At 44.0% G+C, this 17,561-nt stretch overlaps 1 protein-coding gene across 1 annotated transcript; it reads left to right on the top strand.

Annotated features, from left to right (window-relative positions):
• The first annotated feature begins 7,634 nt into the window (after nucleotides 1-7,634).
• Gja10 (gap junction protein alpha 10) lies at nucleotides 7,635-16,702 on the top strand. Its single transcript, XM_057791139.1, has 2 exons — nucleotides 7,635-9,074; nucleotides 16,664-16,702. The coding sequence occupies exons 1-2, from the start codon at nucleotides 7,635-7,637 to the stop codon at nucleotides 16,700-16,702; spliced, it is 1,479 nt and encodes a 492-aa protein (XP_057647122.1).
• The last annotated feature ends 859 nt before the right edge of the window (nucleotides 16,703-17,561 follow it).

Genomic DNA, 17,561 nt, shown 5'->3' on the forward strand with positions numbered 1-17,561 from the left:
GGGGTGGGGTGGGGTAGCAATTAGGTTAGGCCACATCGATCAAAACTGCTGTGCTCACTTTGAATTAGAGCCCCACAGTCACCTGACCTGAGCCTTTGTATCTTCGAGCTGCAGCAGCTGCTCTGTTAAACTCTCTGTCCACATCTGTTCTGTTCACAAATGGCGCGACTTGAAGGCTCCGCACACTCAACTGGAATTTTCTGGTCTCACTGTGAGGTGAGTGAGAAATTCGCAGGCTGTGCTGACGAGAAACGTATAGTATAAGCAGTCCCTCTCGGGATGGAAAGAAAGGATCAGAAAACCAAATGCTGGCGAGGATTGGGAGCTTCTTACATAGGAGGTGTTAATAAAGCAAGCCTGAATGGTTTCAGGGTCTTCAGTCAGTAGAAAAATGTTCTTTTTCAGAACCCTAAAACAACTTTTGTATGCATGCGACCTTATTTCCCCATGCTGGTGTCAGTCAGTTTAATGTGATTTCCTAGGAACTGCAGAGAAATTTTTTTTTACTTGCTATTTTAAAAGCAACAATTTCCATATTTAAGATAAATAGTGGCAAAATTAAGCGTATATATATTTTAGGATGCAAAAATAGAGACTAAAACTAAAAATCAGAATCTTCTAAAAAGTTTTAGAGGAATAATTATGCAAAAACACCTTAACTCTTTAAGAAACGATCAAGCTTAAGAAATGATTGCTTAAATGAAGGAGCTATGAATTCAAATTTTACTCTTTTTACATTTCAAATAGCTCACAAATATATAGAATAAGATATAAAAGTGTGCTTTTTATTTTTCCCAAATTTTGTGAGGTAGACTGAGTACTGTGGTCCGCTCTTGAAATCCTAATATTTGGGAAGTTTAGGCAAGAGGCTTTTTTAAAAAAAATTATTATCATTAAAAATTTCCACCTCCTCCTCTCCTCCCATTTCCCTCTCCCTCTCCATACTCTTCCTCCCCCTCCCTCTCCAGTCCTAAGAGCAGTCAGGGTTCCCTGCCATGTGGGAAGTCCAAGGTCCTCTCCCTCCATCCAGGTCTAGGAAGGTGAGCACCCAAACAGACTAGGCTCCTCCTACAAAGCCAATACAGGCAGTAGGATCATAACCCAGTGCCATTGTCCTTGGCTTCTCAGTCAGCCCTCATTGTCAGCCACGTTTAGAGAGTCTGGTTTGATCACATGCTCCATCAGTCCCAGTCCAGCTGACTTTGGTGAGCTTCCATTAGATCAGCCCCACCGTCTGAGTGGGTGGGCGCACTCCTTGCTGTCCAGACTTCCTTGCTCATGCTCTCCCTCCTTCTGCTCCTCATTTGGACCTTGGGAGCTCAGTCCAGTGCTGTCTCTATTTCCATCCATCGCCAGATGAAGGTTTTATGGTGATATGCAAGACAGTCATCAGTTCAGGCGCCCTCTCCTCAGCTGCCCAAGGAACAAGCTGGGGACATCTCCTTGGACACCTGGGAACCCCTCCAGAGTCAAGTCTGCAAGAGGCTTTCTTTTGAGGCCAGCTTGCATTGTATGGTGAGACCCTGTGTCAAAACAAAGTAACTCAAATTATGAGAAACATCTATTTTCTACCCAATTCTTATTTTGGATAGTTTTGTGACAACTTGACCCGAGCTAGGTATCTGAGAAGAGGGATCCTCAATTAAGAAAATGCCTCCAGAAGATCAGGCTGTAGGCAAAGCCTGTAGATCATTTTCTTAATTAGTTATTGATGGGGAGGGCACAGCCTACTATGAGTGAGGCCATTCCTGGACTGGTGCTCCTGAGTTCTATAAGAAAGCAGGCTGAGCAGCAGGCCCGTAGTGGTGCATGCCTTTAATCCCAGCACTTGGGAGGCAGAGGCAGGTGAATCTCTGTGAGTTCGAGGCTAGCCTGGTCTACAGAGTTAGTTCCAGGATAAGCTCCAAAGCTGTACAGAGAAACCCCAGCTCAAAAACCCTCAAACCAAAACCAAACCAAACCAATAACAACAACAACAAAAAACAAAACAAAACAAAAGCAGGCTGAGTAAGCCATGAGGAAGAGCAAGCTAGTTATCAGCTCCTGCCTCCAGGTTCCTACCCTGTTTAGGTTCCTGTCCTGACTTCCTTCCGTGATGAACAGTGATATGGAAGTGTAAGTTAATAAACCCTTTCCTCCCCAACTTGCTTTTTGGTCATGGTGTTTCATCACAGCAATAGAAATCCTAACTAAGACAATTCTATTTAAACATTCTTCATGCGTATGTATGAAAAAATTTGAATAAATGGTTTTAGTAGATAAAATCAATCATACTTTCTTTTATAAAAAAGAGATTTGTTTATTTTACGTGTGTGCAGGTTTTTCTTGGATGTGTGTTTGGGCACCACTTGAATGCTTGGTGCCTGCAGAGGCTAGAAGAGGGAGTTGGTTCTCCTGGAACTAGAATTATGAATGGGTGTAACCTGCCATGTGGGTGCTGGGAATTATAACCAGCCCCAGTCGTATTTTCTGAAAAATCTGTTCTTTTCTTCTCCTGCCTCTTCCTTCTCCCTTCCAATTCTCCGTCTACACGTCTTGCCTCACACTTGACATGGCCTGTATCTATTCTGGATCTCCTCCCCATGCTCACACAGGCATGTACATCTTGCACACACATGTGTACATTTATGGCATCTTATTTTATTTGGTGATTGAAGTCTTACGCTGACCTATGGATTGATTAAAGTGGGGAGTGCTGGGATCTCTCAATAATGAACTTTCCAGTTCCAATTGGTTTTTCTTTGGTTTTTTTTTTTGGTTTTTTCAAGACAGGGTTTCTCTGTGGCTTTGGAGCCTGTCCTGGAACTAGCTCTGTAAACCAGGCTGGTCTCGAACTCACAGAGATCCGCCTGCCTCTGCCTCCCGAGTGCTGGGATTAAAGGCGTGCGCCACCATCGCCTGGCCCTGATTGGTTTTTCAAGTGAAATCTTCCTCACCTCAAATGTGTAATCATCCTACCTCAGACCCTCCGATATGTGCATTGTAGGCAAGTACTACCATGGCTGAGGTTTTATTTTTAAGCTGAGATTATTGTTGTGTTTCTCATGCTGGCCTCAAACTCCTGGGCCTCCCTGAAAGCTGAAGTTATATTTTGGACCTCTGTATCTAGTTCTGCTTTGTGTGTGTGTGTGTTGTTGTGGGTTTTTTGTTTGTTTATTTTTCCTTTGGATGTACACGCCTTCTGGACTTTTTCACTTTGCCATTTGAATAAAAGTATTTATTACTAACTGTAAGTGAAATTTATACATATAATTTAAATAAATACTAAATATAATTTCTAAGATTAATGTTCTTCAAAAATCCATTTCCTATTTTTTAAAAAAAATTAAGGTAATTTGGTCTTTATATACTTAAAATTTTATATTTGCAAAACCGTTTAAGAATAATGAAAGTTTGAGGAAAGATAAATCCTTCCTGAGTAGATGTCTCTTTCTTTTTCTTTTCTTTTTTTCTTTTTAACCTTTTATTGATTCATTGTGGATTCATGCATCCCAATCCCATCCATCTCCCCATCCCTTTACCTGTGCCCTCTGTCCCTGACACCTCCTTCCCAAAACAAAAGAAAATAAAATTTAAAAGAAATGAAAAACCAAACCTCATCATGGAAGCTGCAGTGTGGCACAGGGCGTCACACAGTGTTCCCTTCAGTCCTTACAGCTTTATTTGTAAGTGTTCACTGCAGTGAGTCGCTGGTCGAGGTCAAGGCCTCTGGTTTCTGCTGGGCCCTCATTAGGCCTCCTCTTGGACACTCTGCTGTTGCCCTGTATCATGGAGATCCTGCAATCAGTTCTGCGCTGTTGTCCAGGTGAGCTGCAGGGGTTACTCTCTCAAATGTTGCAGCTGGTAAGGGCAGGACCAATTCTCCCACTCTCTCACTTGCCACCAGTGGGGAGGGGCAAAGAGGGGGAGGGCATCTTTCCCTTTCCCATGCTGCCACATGGCATCCGAGGGGGTGCAGATTCAGTTCCTCCAATCTCACGCCCTTGGGGTGGGTTTATCTGCAGCCCTGCCAACAGGGCCAGCTCTACTGTGAAACCCAGGAGAGGTGCAGTACCTGCTCTTCCGTGTGCTGTAGTTGGTGAGGGGCAAGGCCGGCTCTCCTGCCTTCTTGACCCTGGGGGCAATCTTCCCACCTACATCAGGCGGCAAGAGGAGATGGAGGCAGCTCTCCCTCCCCACACCCGCTCACTGCACAGACAGATGAGTAGTGGGGCCAGCCCTCCCATACTCCCATTCTTAGGGACAGCTCATCTGCACCCTGTTGACAAGGTCAGCTCTACTGTGCTGCCCAAGCGAGGTTCAGGGCCTGCTCTCCCGAGTGCTGCAGCTGGTGAGGGGCAGGGCCAACTCTGAGCAGCCCTATCCTCTGGCCCTTGGTGATAAAAGGAGTCGTGAACATCAACACAGACCGAGGTTACTGCAGGGTTGTGGACGAACACATGGCTCTTGGCAGCAGCCCAGGCCCTGACGTCACCATAGCTCCAGATAGCAAACAGGCCACTCACCTCAGTCCCCTCTCTGCCTTCACCTCTTTAGATCTGCCTTTGTCCACAGGACATGAATCATTCTGCCTCTCTCTCTTTTTCTCCCATACCACACCATATATTTGCTTACCATAATGGTACCTGATGGCACAGGGTGGACCTGTGTTCTCTCCTTCTTGCCCAGGGCAGGCAACCCCAGGCAGGCATGTGGGTCTTGTTCTGCCATGTCCTATTCTAAGATTACAAATATGCTCTATTTTGCTGTTTGCTACTACTGTTATTTGAGACAAGGTCTCACATAGAGCAGTCTGGTCTTGAACTCATTGTAAAGCCAAGGATGACCTTGAACATTTGATCCTCTTACCTTTACTTCCTGCCACACAATAGTGGTACTGGTGATTGAACCCAGAATTTCTTACATGCTAGGCAAGCACTCTGCCAACTGAGTCAAGTTCCCAGCTAAAACATTCTTTTGCATCTTAATACTTTTAAAGAGAGAGAATTTTATTATGTAGCCCAAGATGGCCTCAAACTCATAGTCCTGCCTCTCAGCCTCCCATGTCCTGTGACAGGGCCCATAGGTATGGGTCCATTCTACTTTGACTAAAGGTCAGAGAGTTGGAACTTACTTTTGTTCCTTCAAGGTTATTGTCTACAGATCAAATAACAGGTCAGAGAGGTCTGCTCTCTCAAGGTTATTGCCAACAGGTGTGGCTAATAGCCAGACCTGGCATTTCAGGTATTGTATTAAGAAATAGATCTTTGGGGGCTGAAGAGATGGGTCAGTGATTAAGAGCACGCACTGCTTTTCCAGAGATCCTGAGTTCAATTCCTAGCAACCACATGGTGGCTCACAACCATCTGTAATGAGATCTGGTGCCCTCTTCTGACATGCGGGCACACATGGAGGCAGAATGTTGTATACATAATAAATAAATCTTAAAAAAAAAAAGAAATAGATCTTTTCTATCTCAAACAAAAGTCTGAGGATTAAGGATCCAGCTAGGTTCCTACTCCTTTAGGGAGATAACTATGGATTCCACCCAGGGAGTGGTTTGCCTACAGAATGTTTTGGTCTAGGGTGTGAGCATTACTTGTCTTGTTCTGGCAATGTTTAACTAAGAATGTAGCATGTAATCCTTCAGCCGGTCTGTTCATTTCTTGTATCATGTGAATGAGTTTTTTTTTTTTTTTAAAGTTTACTCCTACCTTTCAGGGTCAGGGTATGCAAAAGGAAATTAAATGCGGGCAACTTTCAATATTCACTGGAGCTCCCTCCCAATACTATTCTATGTTTCTATCTATTATTTCTCCTACATCTATGTTCCTTTTTGCCTAATAATTATAACCCTCTTGCTTCTACCCTGGAACTTCTACCTGAGCCCGCTGCAGCTAGGAACCCGGCAGAAGTCATCCCAAAAAAGGTGGCTTACACAGTCCAGATTATAGGTGTGTGCCTCCATGTCCAGTCCACCACTTTCTTTTCTTTCTTTTTTGTTTTGAGAAATAATCTCATCTTTTTTCCCAGGCTAGCCTTAAACTCTTGGTTTCCAATGATCCTTCTGCTTCTAGTAGCTGGGACCACAGGAACACTAATATGCTTGGTTATTATTTTAGGACTTTCACATTTACTGTTTTCTTTTTGTTTTTAGAGACAGGGTTTCTCTGTGTAGCCCTGATTGTTCTGGCACTCTCTCTGTAGACCAGGTCTCAAACTCAGAGACCCACCTGCTTCTGACTCCCAAGTGCTAGAATTAATGGCCCGTGCCACCATGCCTGGCTTTACATTTAATATTTTAGTCCATCTGGAATTTAATTTTGTGTTGGGGAATTATAAAAAATTTTAAAAATTGTATTTTTCACTTGAAATCTTTCTAGTTGGCATTCATTTTATCTTTTCAGTGTTGGTCCATCTTGTAGGTTAGTAGTAGTCTTTAGTGGTCAGTTATGGTGAGGGACCCAATAGGCCACACCTGTTGTTGAGCTTTGGTATCTGTGCGATGCTTAGGAAGCAGTAAGACTTCAGAAAATATTATTCAATAGATAAATTTTAAAATTAAAAATCGTGTCATATATTTTAATTTAATTATATTTCTTTTTTCTTATCTGTAAGCCTTCCACATATCAGAAATCTCAGGTTACTAATATTTTAACCTTGGAAAGCACTATTTTTCCAGGATAAACAGCATAACTTGTGTATACCATTTACGCCTTGATTCTTTCCTAGATGACAAGCTTTCTGGAGAAACAGTTCATACTAACTTTTTTTTTTTTTTTTTTTTTTGGTTTTTCAAGACAGGGTTTCTCTGTGGTTTTGGAGCCTGTCCTGGAACTAGCTCTTGTAGACCAGGCTTATACTAACCTTTTCAAGTTTGCAAGAATTCTAAGAAGACCTGGGCTTTCCAGATGTGTCTTTTTGGCACTGTTTCTGTGTCTGCCTACATATTACCAGCACCCTGACCTGAGACAGTTTCCCAGGATTCACTTGACTGATTTCTCTTTATGTATGTTTCATCTTTCATGGCACCATGAACCGTATATGACGCGAGCCTGCTTTGCTTTCCCTGCTGATAATTTGGGAACATATTTTAAAATTTTGCATATTGATACCTTCTGTGTAGATAGATCAAGATAACACGGAGAGTCTCTACTTGCAGGAAGTACACTATTTCAATAAATGAGACAGAAAACACAAACATCACAAAATTCCTCTAGGCAACATACCGCATGAATGACTGGGGAAACTTAGGAAATGGAAAAGTCAGTGTGAGCTGGGCTGCTAGAGAAAAGTTCTAGAGGAGTCGAGCCTTACTTAAGATCACGTTAGATGTGAGATAAATGAGTAGAAATATTATCAAGGCTGTGGAATGCATTGTACAAATAGGGAGACTCACAGATATCCTAGAACGAACATGTGGGAGACAAGAGGATAAGAAGTAAATGAGTTAGATTGTAGAGAGTTGGCGTTTTGTCCAGAAACTGATATTCCTTGGAAAATTCCAGTCTCAAATATGAAGCAGAGATATTGGGAGTTGTGTTGACATAAGCAAAGAATCTGTGCTATTTATGAGCATGTGCCTTTGCAAGTTGTATTCTTCAGTCTTATTAACTTCTTTGTTTTCTGTGTGTTTCAGATGTGACTTTCTAACCATGGGGGATTGGAACTTACTAGGTGGCATCCTAGAGGAAGTTCACTCCCACTCAACTATCGTGGGGAAAATCTGGCTGACCATCCTCTTCATCTTCCGGATGTTGGTACTTGGTGTCGCTGCTGAGGATGTCTGGGACGATGAACAGTCCTCCTTTGCCTGCAACACCCAGCAGCCGGGTTGCAACAATATCTGCTATGATGATGCTTTCCCCATCTCTTTGATCAGATTCTGGGTTTTGCAGATCATCTTTGTGTCCTCCCCTTCTCTGGTGTACATGGGCCACGCACTTTATAGACTCAGGGACTTTGAGAAGCAAAGGCGGAAGAAGAAGTCACACCTTAGGGCCCAGATGGAGGACCCAGAGCTTGACTTGGAAGAGCAGCAAAGGGTAGAGAGGGAGCTGAGGAGACTCGAGGAGCAGAGAAGGATTCATAAAGTCCCTCTGAGAGGATGCCTGCTGCGTACTTATGTCTTACACATCCTGACCAGATCTTTGCTAGAAGTAGGGTTCATGCTAGGCCAATATATTCTCTATGGGTTTCAAATGCACCCCCTCTACAAATGCACCCGACCCCCTTGCCCCAATGCGGTGGACTGCTTTGTATCCAGACCTACAGAGAAGACCATTTTCATGGTCTTTATGTACAGCATTGCTGCCCTCTCCTTGTTACTCAATATCCTGGAAATATTTCATCTGGGCGTCAGGAAAATCATGAGGGCACTTGATGGCAAGTCCAGCAGTGAGAACACTGAGCATGAAGCAGGCCTTCCGTTCCATTCAACCAACTACTCGGGGGCCCAGCCCTGTATGGTTTGCTCTTCTTTACCAGAAAGATTCTCCCTACTTTCAGCCAACAATAAACAGCAGGTCATCCGAGTCAATATACCAAGGTCTAAAAGCATGTGGCAAATTCAACACCCCAGGCAACATGATGTGGATGTCTCCTGTAGCAAAAGAGACTGGGCTGAGAAAGTTGCAAACAGTGGACAGCTCCACGTCCACAGCCCTTGTCCCCACGATGGCAGTGCCAGAATTCAGCACCCAGGACAGCAACCATGCCAGTCCCTCTTTGGCTCAAAGAACGCAAGGTCTCAGTCCTGGGTAGGTACAATGATAGCTTCTCCCCACTGCCCACCATCTACATTAGGCACCTGGGAGCGATCCCAGGGCCCAGAGGCCTCAGGCAAACCTCTTGCAGATCTTCAAAGTCACTTCCAAGGCAGCGATGGCAGTGCGCGAGAGAGTGGGGTCTGGGTAGACAGACTCGGCCCAGGCAGTCGCAAGGCCAGCTTTCTGTCCAGGATGCTGTCAGAAAAGGGACAACTGCACAGCGACTCAGGAAGCTCAAGGTCTCTGAATAGCTCCTGCTTGGATTTTCCACAAAGGGAAAACAGCCCTTCACCTCTCCCATCAACCACTGGGCACAGAGCATCCATGGTAAGTAAAGGTAGCCGTGTTCATCCACCTCCTCACTCTTCCCTTTTCATATATCCCGACATGGGATATATGTAGATGGGTATTAAAAGAGAGATGGGTTGAGAGAGAAGTTAATTTATGAAAAAGCGGCTGGGCGATGGTGGCGCACGCCTTTAATCCCAGCACTCGGGAGGCAGAGGCAAGCGGATCTCTGTGAGTTCGAGACCAGCCTGGTCTACATGAGCTAGTTCCAGGACAGGCTCCAAAGCCACAGAGAAACCCTGTCTCGAAAAACCAAAAAAAAAAAAATTTTATGAAAAAGAAAATTCATTTCATTCCATTCAGTTAAACTCAGTTCACTCAATTAATAAATACATTTCCTGAAAAATTACACTAATAGTTAAGTGATGGGTATGGTTAGGATACCATCTCCTCACTAAAACCCACAGAGCACAGCTGTGAAAGCGAGCCAGCTGAAAGGGCTATGTTGGTAAAAAGTGCTGTGACAGTGGGGCCAATGGGCTGAGGAAGAAACAGCTGATTCTAAAACTGCTGGTTGCGGACACTTCAGGGTGAAGTTACTTTGAAATGAATCCTGAAAGATGTTTCTTTAGAGCCAAGAAAACTGTGGCCCATGGAAGGCTGGACCACTAGAAATGTGCAGACAAACCACTATAGCTGGTGTCTCTCGGGGAGCAGCTCTGGGGGGCCAGAGACAGAGATGGCCAGAGAAGTGGGTATGAAGGCCTTGCAGGGAGGGAATGCAGAGCCATCAGAGGGTGTGAAGAAGAGCTGAGGAGGTGGTTCAGTTGGTAAAAAATGCATTATGGTAGCAATGCATGCACCCCAGTTAAAGGATGATAAGTCTTACTTAAGAAATGGGTCTAAGCACATTAAAATCTGCAGTACTGATGCTACCTCTGTTAAAGACAAGTTTCACTGGAGAACTGGATGCATAGCGATCAGTGTTCTCCTGAATATCTATCTGTGTGTTCATAATAACATGCAGAGCTTACCACTAGTTTCAGTCAGCTATTGTTATCAGACTTGTATTTGTCAACTAATATCTTTCCTTGACTTATCACTGGATAGGTTCTAAAAAAGATTAGCTAATAAAGCAATGACACAAAAAGTGTGTTATGTTCATGCATGTACCTATTTGTGTGTGTGTGTGTGTGTGTGTTGGTAGAGGTGCTGGAAGATGGTTCAATCGGTAAAGTACTCACAGAGTTCCAATCTCCAGTACCCACATATTTGCTGGAGTGACAAAAATGCATTTGACATCCCAGCTCTGGGGAGACAGTAGGCTCTTTGAGGTTTCTTGGCCTGCTAGTCCTGCCAAATCGAAGATCTCTATGTTTAATGAGAGAACCTGTCTCAAAAAATAAGGTGGAGTGATAGAAAAAGATATTCTCTATTGATCTTTATCCTCTTCACTGTGCATGAACACACGCTCAGCACATACAGACTCACAGACACACACACATACACATACTTGAAGAGAAAGCTCTGTTTGTCAGCATGAACACACACTCAACACATACAGACTCACAGACACACACGCACACACTTCAAGAGAAAGCTCTGTCCGTCAAAGGGTAGAGAATGACTCAGAGTAGGTGTCATTTGCAAGCTTGAGTTGCCCTCGTCTCAGTAGGGAGGCCATACACTGTTGATTTAATGCCTCTGGCAGCAAAGGCCAGATAGTTCACCAAGACCAGAACCAGCACTGCACTGGTTTTAATTTTGTTCTCTGAAAAGCCACTGTGAGAGTAATGGTCCACGGGCATCATAAAGGACAATGAATATCTATTTGGTTACTTTGTGATTCAGTAACAGAGGATGACATTTGATTTAATGACTGCTCTCAAGAGTCAGGTTTGTTTTTGTTTCCATTAAAATGAAAACCTCTCTAAGTTTGAGGGGACCCTTAATTGAGCTCACTTGGTTGAACTCACACCTATATTTCTTCTTTGTTTCACTCTCTGTGCCAATGAATGCATCCTTCTGAGCCAGTTCAAACTTCCTTTGTATTTATAGAAACCATGTTAGTATACTAAAACAGAACTGGACGAGGACTCTCCTACTTAGACGTTTCCTAGAAAGCTTCTCTCAAACCAATACTATGCTTAGGATCAGTGTATGAGCCTTGACATCCTAAGCCAAATCAGAACAAGGATCTTAGTTGTGCACACACATTAAAGTCATCTTGGTGCTTGAAAGACTTTATGCTCAGAGCTCACCCAGTTTTAACTAAAAATGAAGCCCTGGGGGTGGGGCATAGACAGACATCAGTATTTTTAAGACTCCTGTGGTAATTGTAATGTGTGGGCCAGGCTAAAATCATTGCTTTAGAGGAATTTTATTGGTGAGTCTCCCTTCTCATCTGCACTGGGCAAGTCAGCAAGACAAAATTCTTTTTTTTTTGTTTTTGTGTTTTTACTTTTTTCGAGACAGGGTTTCTCTGTGGTTTTTGGAGCCTGTCCTGGAACTAGCTCTTGTAGACCAGGCTGGTCTCGAACTCTCAGAGATCCGCCTGCCTCTGCCTCCCGAGTGCTGGGATTAAAAGCGTGCGCCACCACCGCCCGGCCAGCAAGACAACATTCATCAGCTTTCTTGCACCTCCTTCCATTGGAGACATCGCAGTTAGCAGGTATTTTCATCTTTCAGGTCCTCTTCTGGAAGAGGATGGCAAAGCTCAGAGTCCCAGAGAAAAGATGAAATGGATAGGCCATTTTTCACCTTTCATTCTTCCCCGCATGGACTTTATTGCATTCGCATATCAAAAAATAGCACCAAATAGCTTGAACTGAGGAAAAAGCACTACTAACCTCTTTATAAACATAGGACACAGGATGAGAATACAAGCTAATGGTAGAGCATTTGCCTGGTATGCACCAGGCTCTGCAAGAATAACACCAAGATCTCCCCAAACAAGACATGGAAGTCTAATCAGGCATTGTATTTGTCACTGGTCATTACTGAGGATGAAATACCTTAGAGAGGCCGACGTCATCAGGAAAAGAATTCCACTTAGCTCACAGCTATAGATGTTCAAAGCCATGGCTCCAGCTCCAGCCAGCTCTGGCGAGGGTGATCCAATGGCTCCAGCTCCAGCCAGCTCTGGTGAGGGTGATCCAGCTTTGCCGCATCTTTGACGCAGGTGTGTGTTTAAGGAACATCTTGAAACAGAAACCAAACAGAAACTGGGATCTGGAATCTCTCACGAGGCTTCCCAACAAAGAAAAGTCTAGAACCAGATGGATTCACTGTTGAGTTTCACTAGACTGGATTAGGACACAACAAAGAGAAACCAACTTCTCCAATGAACATAGATGTAAACATTCTCAATAAAATATTTTCAAATCAAATTTAAGATACATTTGAAAGATCATAACATAGAAGGTAGGGGCTGACACACCCAGCACTTGGGAGGTAGAGGCAGCTGGATCTCTGAATTTAAGGCTAACCCGGTCTATAGAACAAGTTCCCCATGATAGCTAGGGCTACACTGAGAAATACTTTATCAATAATAATAATAATAATAATAATAATAAAAACCAAAAAAATCATACACTCTATAGATAGAACAATCACTGTTTTCCACTGTGATTTCTTCAAGGTCTAAGTACTTCTAGAAAACAACTATTCATCTTGATGTGTACCCTAGATACAGTGGAAAACAATGATTTCATTCTAATGTTCACCCTAGGTAAGATGACTCTCCTAGACTTGCTACGACAACATAATGTGTGGCCTATATCCATAATGGAATTTCATGCAGGTGTAAAGAAAAGTGAAATCATAACAACTGGAACTCATTACAGTAAGTGATGGAAGCCAGAGTCAGAAAGCCAAATGTCACATTTTCTCTCACACGCATAACCCAGATTTAAATTTATATATATATATATATATATATATATATATATATATATATGAATATATACGCACATTTATATATGTGTTTGTAGGTCATGGAACTAGAAAAGGGCTCATAAAAGAAAAGGAAGAATTCACAAAGGGAAGTGGGAAGGAAAGAGGGCAACGCAGGATAGGTAAGAGGAAAGCAGAAGGGGCCTCACAGGGAGGAGAGAGGGAACGGGCTAAAGTTGGAGAGAGGAATGGGGGTAGGAAACAAATGAGAATGAAGTATAGTGCCACACATGTGCCAAGATGAAGCCTAATTCTTTGTACGCTAACCTAAAAAAATTAGTTTAAAAAATAAACACAATAAGATGTACAATAAAAAAACCTCTAAAAAAGGGAACGTGTGTGTGTGTGTGTGTGTGTGTGTGTGGCACCATGACCCACAATGTGAAGGGGCGTGGTCGATCGGTATTTAGAATTAACCAGACCAGTTTAATATAATAGATTTAGCTTTTAATAAACAAAAGAAAGAACTTACAAACCTAGGGTTCCAGCGATCCAGGAGCGCAGGGAACAAAAGAGAAAGAGGCAAGAGCACCTGGATGTTTTATCTGTTTTTTTGTGGCCCCGGGGACACACCCTAAACAGAATGTGATTGGCTGAAGTTCCCCATCAACAATGGGTTGAGCCTCCTACACCTATCACTAATTAAGACAATGCCCTACAGGCTTGCCTGCAGCCCAGTCTTCTGGAGGCATTTTCTCAATTGTGGTTCCCTTCCATTTTCTCAGATTACTATAGTTTGAGTCAAATTGACATAAAATAGCCAGCAAAGAAGGAAATTTTTTACCTCAAATTTTTTTTCTTTTTCTTTTTGGTTTTTGAGATAGGGTTTCTCTGTGTAGCTTTGGAGCCTGTCCGGAAACTTATTCTGTAGACCAAGCTGGTCTCAAACTCACAGAGATACGGCTGCCTCAGTCTCTCAAGTGCTGGGGTTAAAGGCGTGCACCATCACCACCTGGCTCAATTTGTTTTCTCTTGAGACAAGATCTCTCCACAAAACTTTGGCTTTCCCAGAACTCATTATGCAGACAAGGCCAGCCTGGAACTCTCAGAGATCCACTTGACTCTGCCGGCCAAGTGCTGGGATTAAAGAGTGTGCCACCATACCTGGGTGTCTCTACATTATTATTATTATTATTATTATTATTATTATTATTATTATTATTATATGTTTTTACATTTCAAATTCTGTTTTTGTTTTTTAAATTCTTTTTCCATTTTTATTGATTCTTTGGGAGTTTCACATCATGCTCCCCAATCCCAATCATCTCCCAGTCTCTCCATATCCACCCCTCACTCCTGTAGTGCCTCCCTAAGGAGAGCTAAAAAAGAATTAAAATAAGATAAAAATAAATAATAAAAAGATAAAATCAAGAAAAACACTCCGTTCCTCTTTCCCACCTCCCCATCACCTCTTCATTCACTGGCACTGGGAGCTGCTGTGTGTCATGCTGTAGACCCTTTTGTCCAAACAGCTTTTCTTGCAAATGTTCTTTGTGTAATGAGTTGCCTGTCAGGGTCAAGGCCTCTGCTTTGGTGCACCATCAGTACTGGACCCTCACCGACACTCCTCTCTGATATCCTGCTGTGGCTGTGGTTTTACCCGACCAGTCCCCTTCACAGACTCCAACAGATGGGGTAGGTGTTGGGGTACGCCAGTTCCAATCCTGGATGTGTGCTTGGGTCTGCTCAGCATTATTAGCAAGGATATTTGAAGGGAGATTTGTTATCGTTTAGTGAACATCTGGCCTACAAACTTTCATTATTTATCAATTGGTAAAGAGGAGGAAAAAGGAGGAGGAGGAAAACCAAACAGAGCAAGTGAAGACCGTCCCCCCAGTTTAGCAAGGGCCTGGCTGTAGTCTCTATGGGTTTCCTTGTAGATCAGCCATGACCATTTCCATGTTTTGGATAAGGAAGTGAGTTACTTGTACCAAGCAGCACAATTAGGTTTGGAGAGACATAGTCCTTGGGGCATAGTGTTATGATTTAGGTTTGGAGAGACATAGTTCTTGGGACATAGTGTTATGATTTATGGCGCAAGTGACCCTGGCGGGTCCTCCTGCTGGTGTTGGGGATAGTAGCAGGTAAGGGACAGACAGATACGTCAGTCATGCAGAGAGAGCTTGGGTTTATTTAGTGGGAGGGTATGGGATGGTAGGGTGTATGGGGGGAGAGAGAAATAGAGGGACAGAGAGAGAGGGAAAGCAAGCGAGAAGGGAAGGGGGAGAGAGAGAGACAGAAAGCTGCTTCCTCAGAAGGACAGTGGGCAGAGAGAAAGAGAAAGGGGCCCAGGTGGCCTCAGTGGGAAGAAAGAGAGAAGAGAAGAGAAAGAGAGAGAGAGAGAGAGAGAGAGAGAGAGAGAGAGAGAGAGAGGAAGTGGATGGAGCTTGCCTCTTAAAGGGACAGGATATCCAGGTGACAGGGCAGGCCAGCATAAAAATCATAGCAGTTAGGGCTAAGTTACTATTTATTGGATTTGTGAATATGCCTGTATTTTGTTCTAAGGATATCTGCTTCAATCCAAGTTCAACCTGATCCTTGCTCAGCCTGCAGAGGCCATAAGAGGGCTTTGGACCCCCGAAGCTGGAGTTATAGATGGCTGGGAGCCAGGCGACATGGGTGCTGGGAACTCAATGCTAGTTTTCTGCAAGAGCAGCAAGTGCCCTTAACCACCGAGCCATCGCTCCAAACCCAAACGCAGCATTCTATACTTGAATTACTTTCTGTATAAACTGAGGGTTTTGGCACCACAATGTAGAAACTGAGGCCATGACTGCCCTAAGGTATGGTAGAGGGGAAGGTTTTTATTGTACATATGAGAAAGAGTACAGCCAGAGGCATCTGGGACAGTTCAGAGCAAAGAGAGAAAGCAGTATAAGGAACTCAACCGACAGATGGGGTAGGGTCGTGAGAAAGGAAGACAAAGAGAGTACAGGCCAAGGAGAGCAAGGTCGGGTTCTAAGAGACAGGGCCAAGAGAGAAAGACCAAAGGGAAAGGGAACTAAGAGAGTGCAGAGCTGAAAAGGAAGGGTTATAAAGGAAAGAGAAGCTAGGGGAGGAAAACCCACAACCTGGAGAAGTTTAGGGCAGGGGTGGGGTGAGAGAGGTGCAGAGAGCCACAGGTGTCTGTGACGAAACCGAGGAAGTCTGGAAGCCTGCTTGAGCTTTAGTAGCTAACAGGCATCACAGCCATTTGTCCCAAGTTTCTTTTGTGTGCATTAGTTTTCCTAGACAGGGTTCCTCTGTGTAGCTCTGGCTCTCCTGGAACTTGCTCTGTAGACCTGGCAAAGTGCTGAGATTAAAGGTGTGGGCCACCACCCTGCTCGTCCTGAGTTTCTTTGGACCTGACACTTTCCCCTTTGAAGAGCAGGCTAGTTGAAGAATAGTTACAGTGGAGTTGGAGAGAAGGCTGACCTGCGCTTTAGGTCTGGCATTTGGACAGACAACAGAGGGAAGAGGAGAAAGAGGGGGCTGTTGCAGGTGGGAGTCAGTCCTTTCCTGCTAAGGTTAGTGGGCGAAACCATTTCCATGCTGCACTTCCGGGACTGGCGAACTGTACAGACCTACACTGTGCAGCAGGCTTTGGATCCCTGCTGTTTGTGATGCAGATCTCCAAGTGGATGAGCAGAATTGACGTCACGAGCTTTTGAGTCTATTTTTAAATTCTCTTTCAGAACATGCTTCTAGAACTTTCATCTATTATGAAAAAATAATGCACCGAGACCCCTTGCCGTCTACAGGATGGAAACTATGCCTTGGCTATCTCCAACTGAAAGAACTCTGCACTGCTGGCCACAGGGTGTTTGGCTCTGGAGTGTCTTCCCAGGTCCATGTGTTAAAGGCTTGATCTTGGAGACTGTAGAGCCTTTAAGAGGCCCTCGTGAGAACTCTTAGGTCACCAGAGATGTGCCCTTGAAGGAAATGTGGGATTGCAGCCTTCTCCTTTTCCTTTTTCATTTATTTATTTATTCGTTTATTATTTATTCATTCCTTCATTTATTTATTATTTGTTCATTCATTCATTCATTCATTCTTTATTTATTTATAGACAGGAGCTCTCTTCTTAGCTCTGCTGTCCTGTAACTCTAATGTAGAGTGGTCTGTCCTCTAACTCAGAGATCTGCCTGCTTCTGCCTCTCAAGTGCTGGGACTACAGGCGTGGATGGTTACCATGGTTTTCTTTTGCATTCTGGCTACAAGGTAAGTTCTGTCACATGCTCCCTCCAAGACTTGCCTCATCACAGCCCCCAAAGCGATGAGTTCAACTGGCCACGGGCTGAAACCTCTAAACCTGCAAGCCAAAACAACCCTTTCCACTTTGTAAGTTATTTATCTTGGGTCTTTGTTATAGTTGCAGCGAGTGCTCTGGGCGCACCTGGCAGGCAGGCACCTGCTGGAGCCCCTTCCTGGGGCTGGAGGCAGCCTCTTTCAGCTTGGCCTGCTCATGGGGCTTGAGGCGGGTCTGAAGATCTTCTAGGGAGGAATGATGAGACACAAAGATCTACAGACAACTGTGCACAGCTCCCGCCCTGAAGATTAAAGTGCCCTCCCCCTTCCCCACTCCCAGCAGCC

This window comes from Chionomys nivalis, chromosome 16 (assembly GCF_950005125.1).
Source record: "Chionomys nivalis chromosome 16, mChiNiv1.1, whole genome shotgun sequence".
Lineage (NCBI taxonomy): Eukaryota > Metazoa > Chordata > Mammalia > Rodentia > Cricetidae > Chionomys > Chionomys nivalis.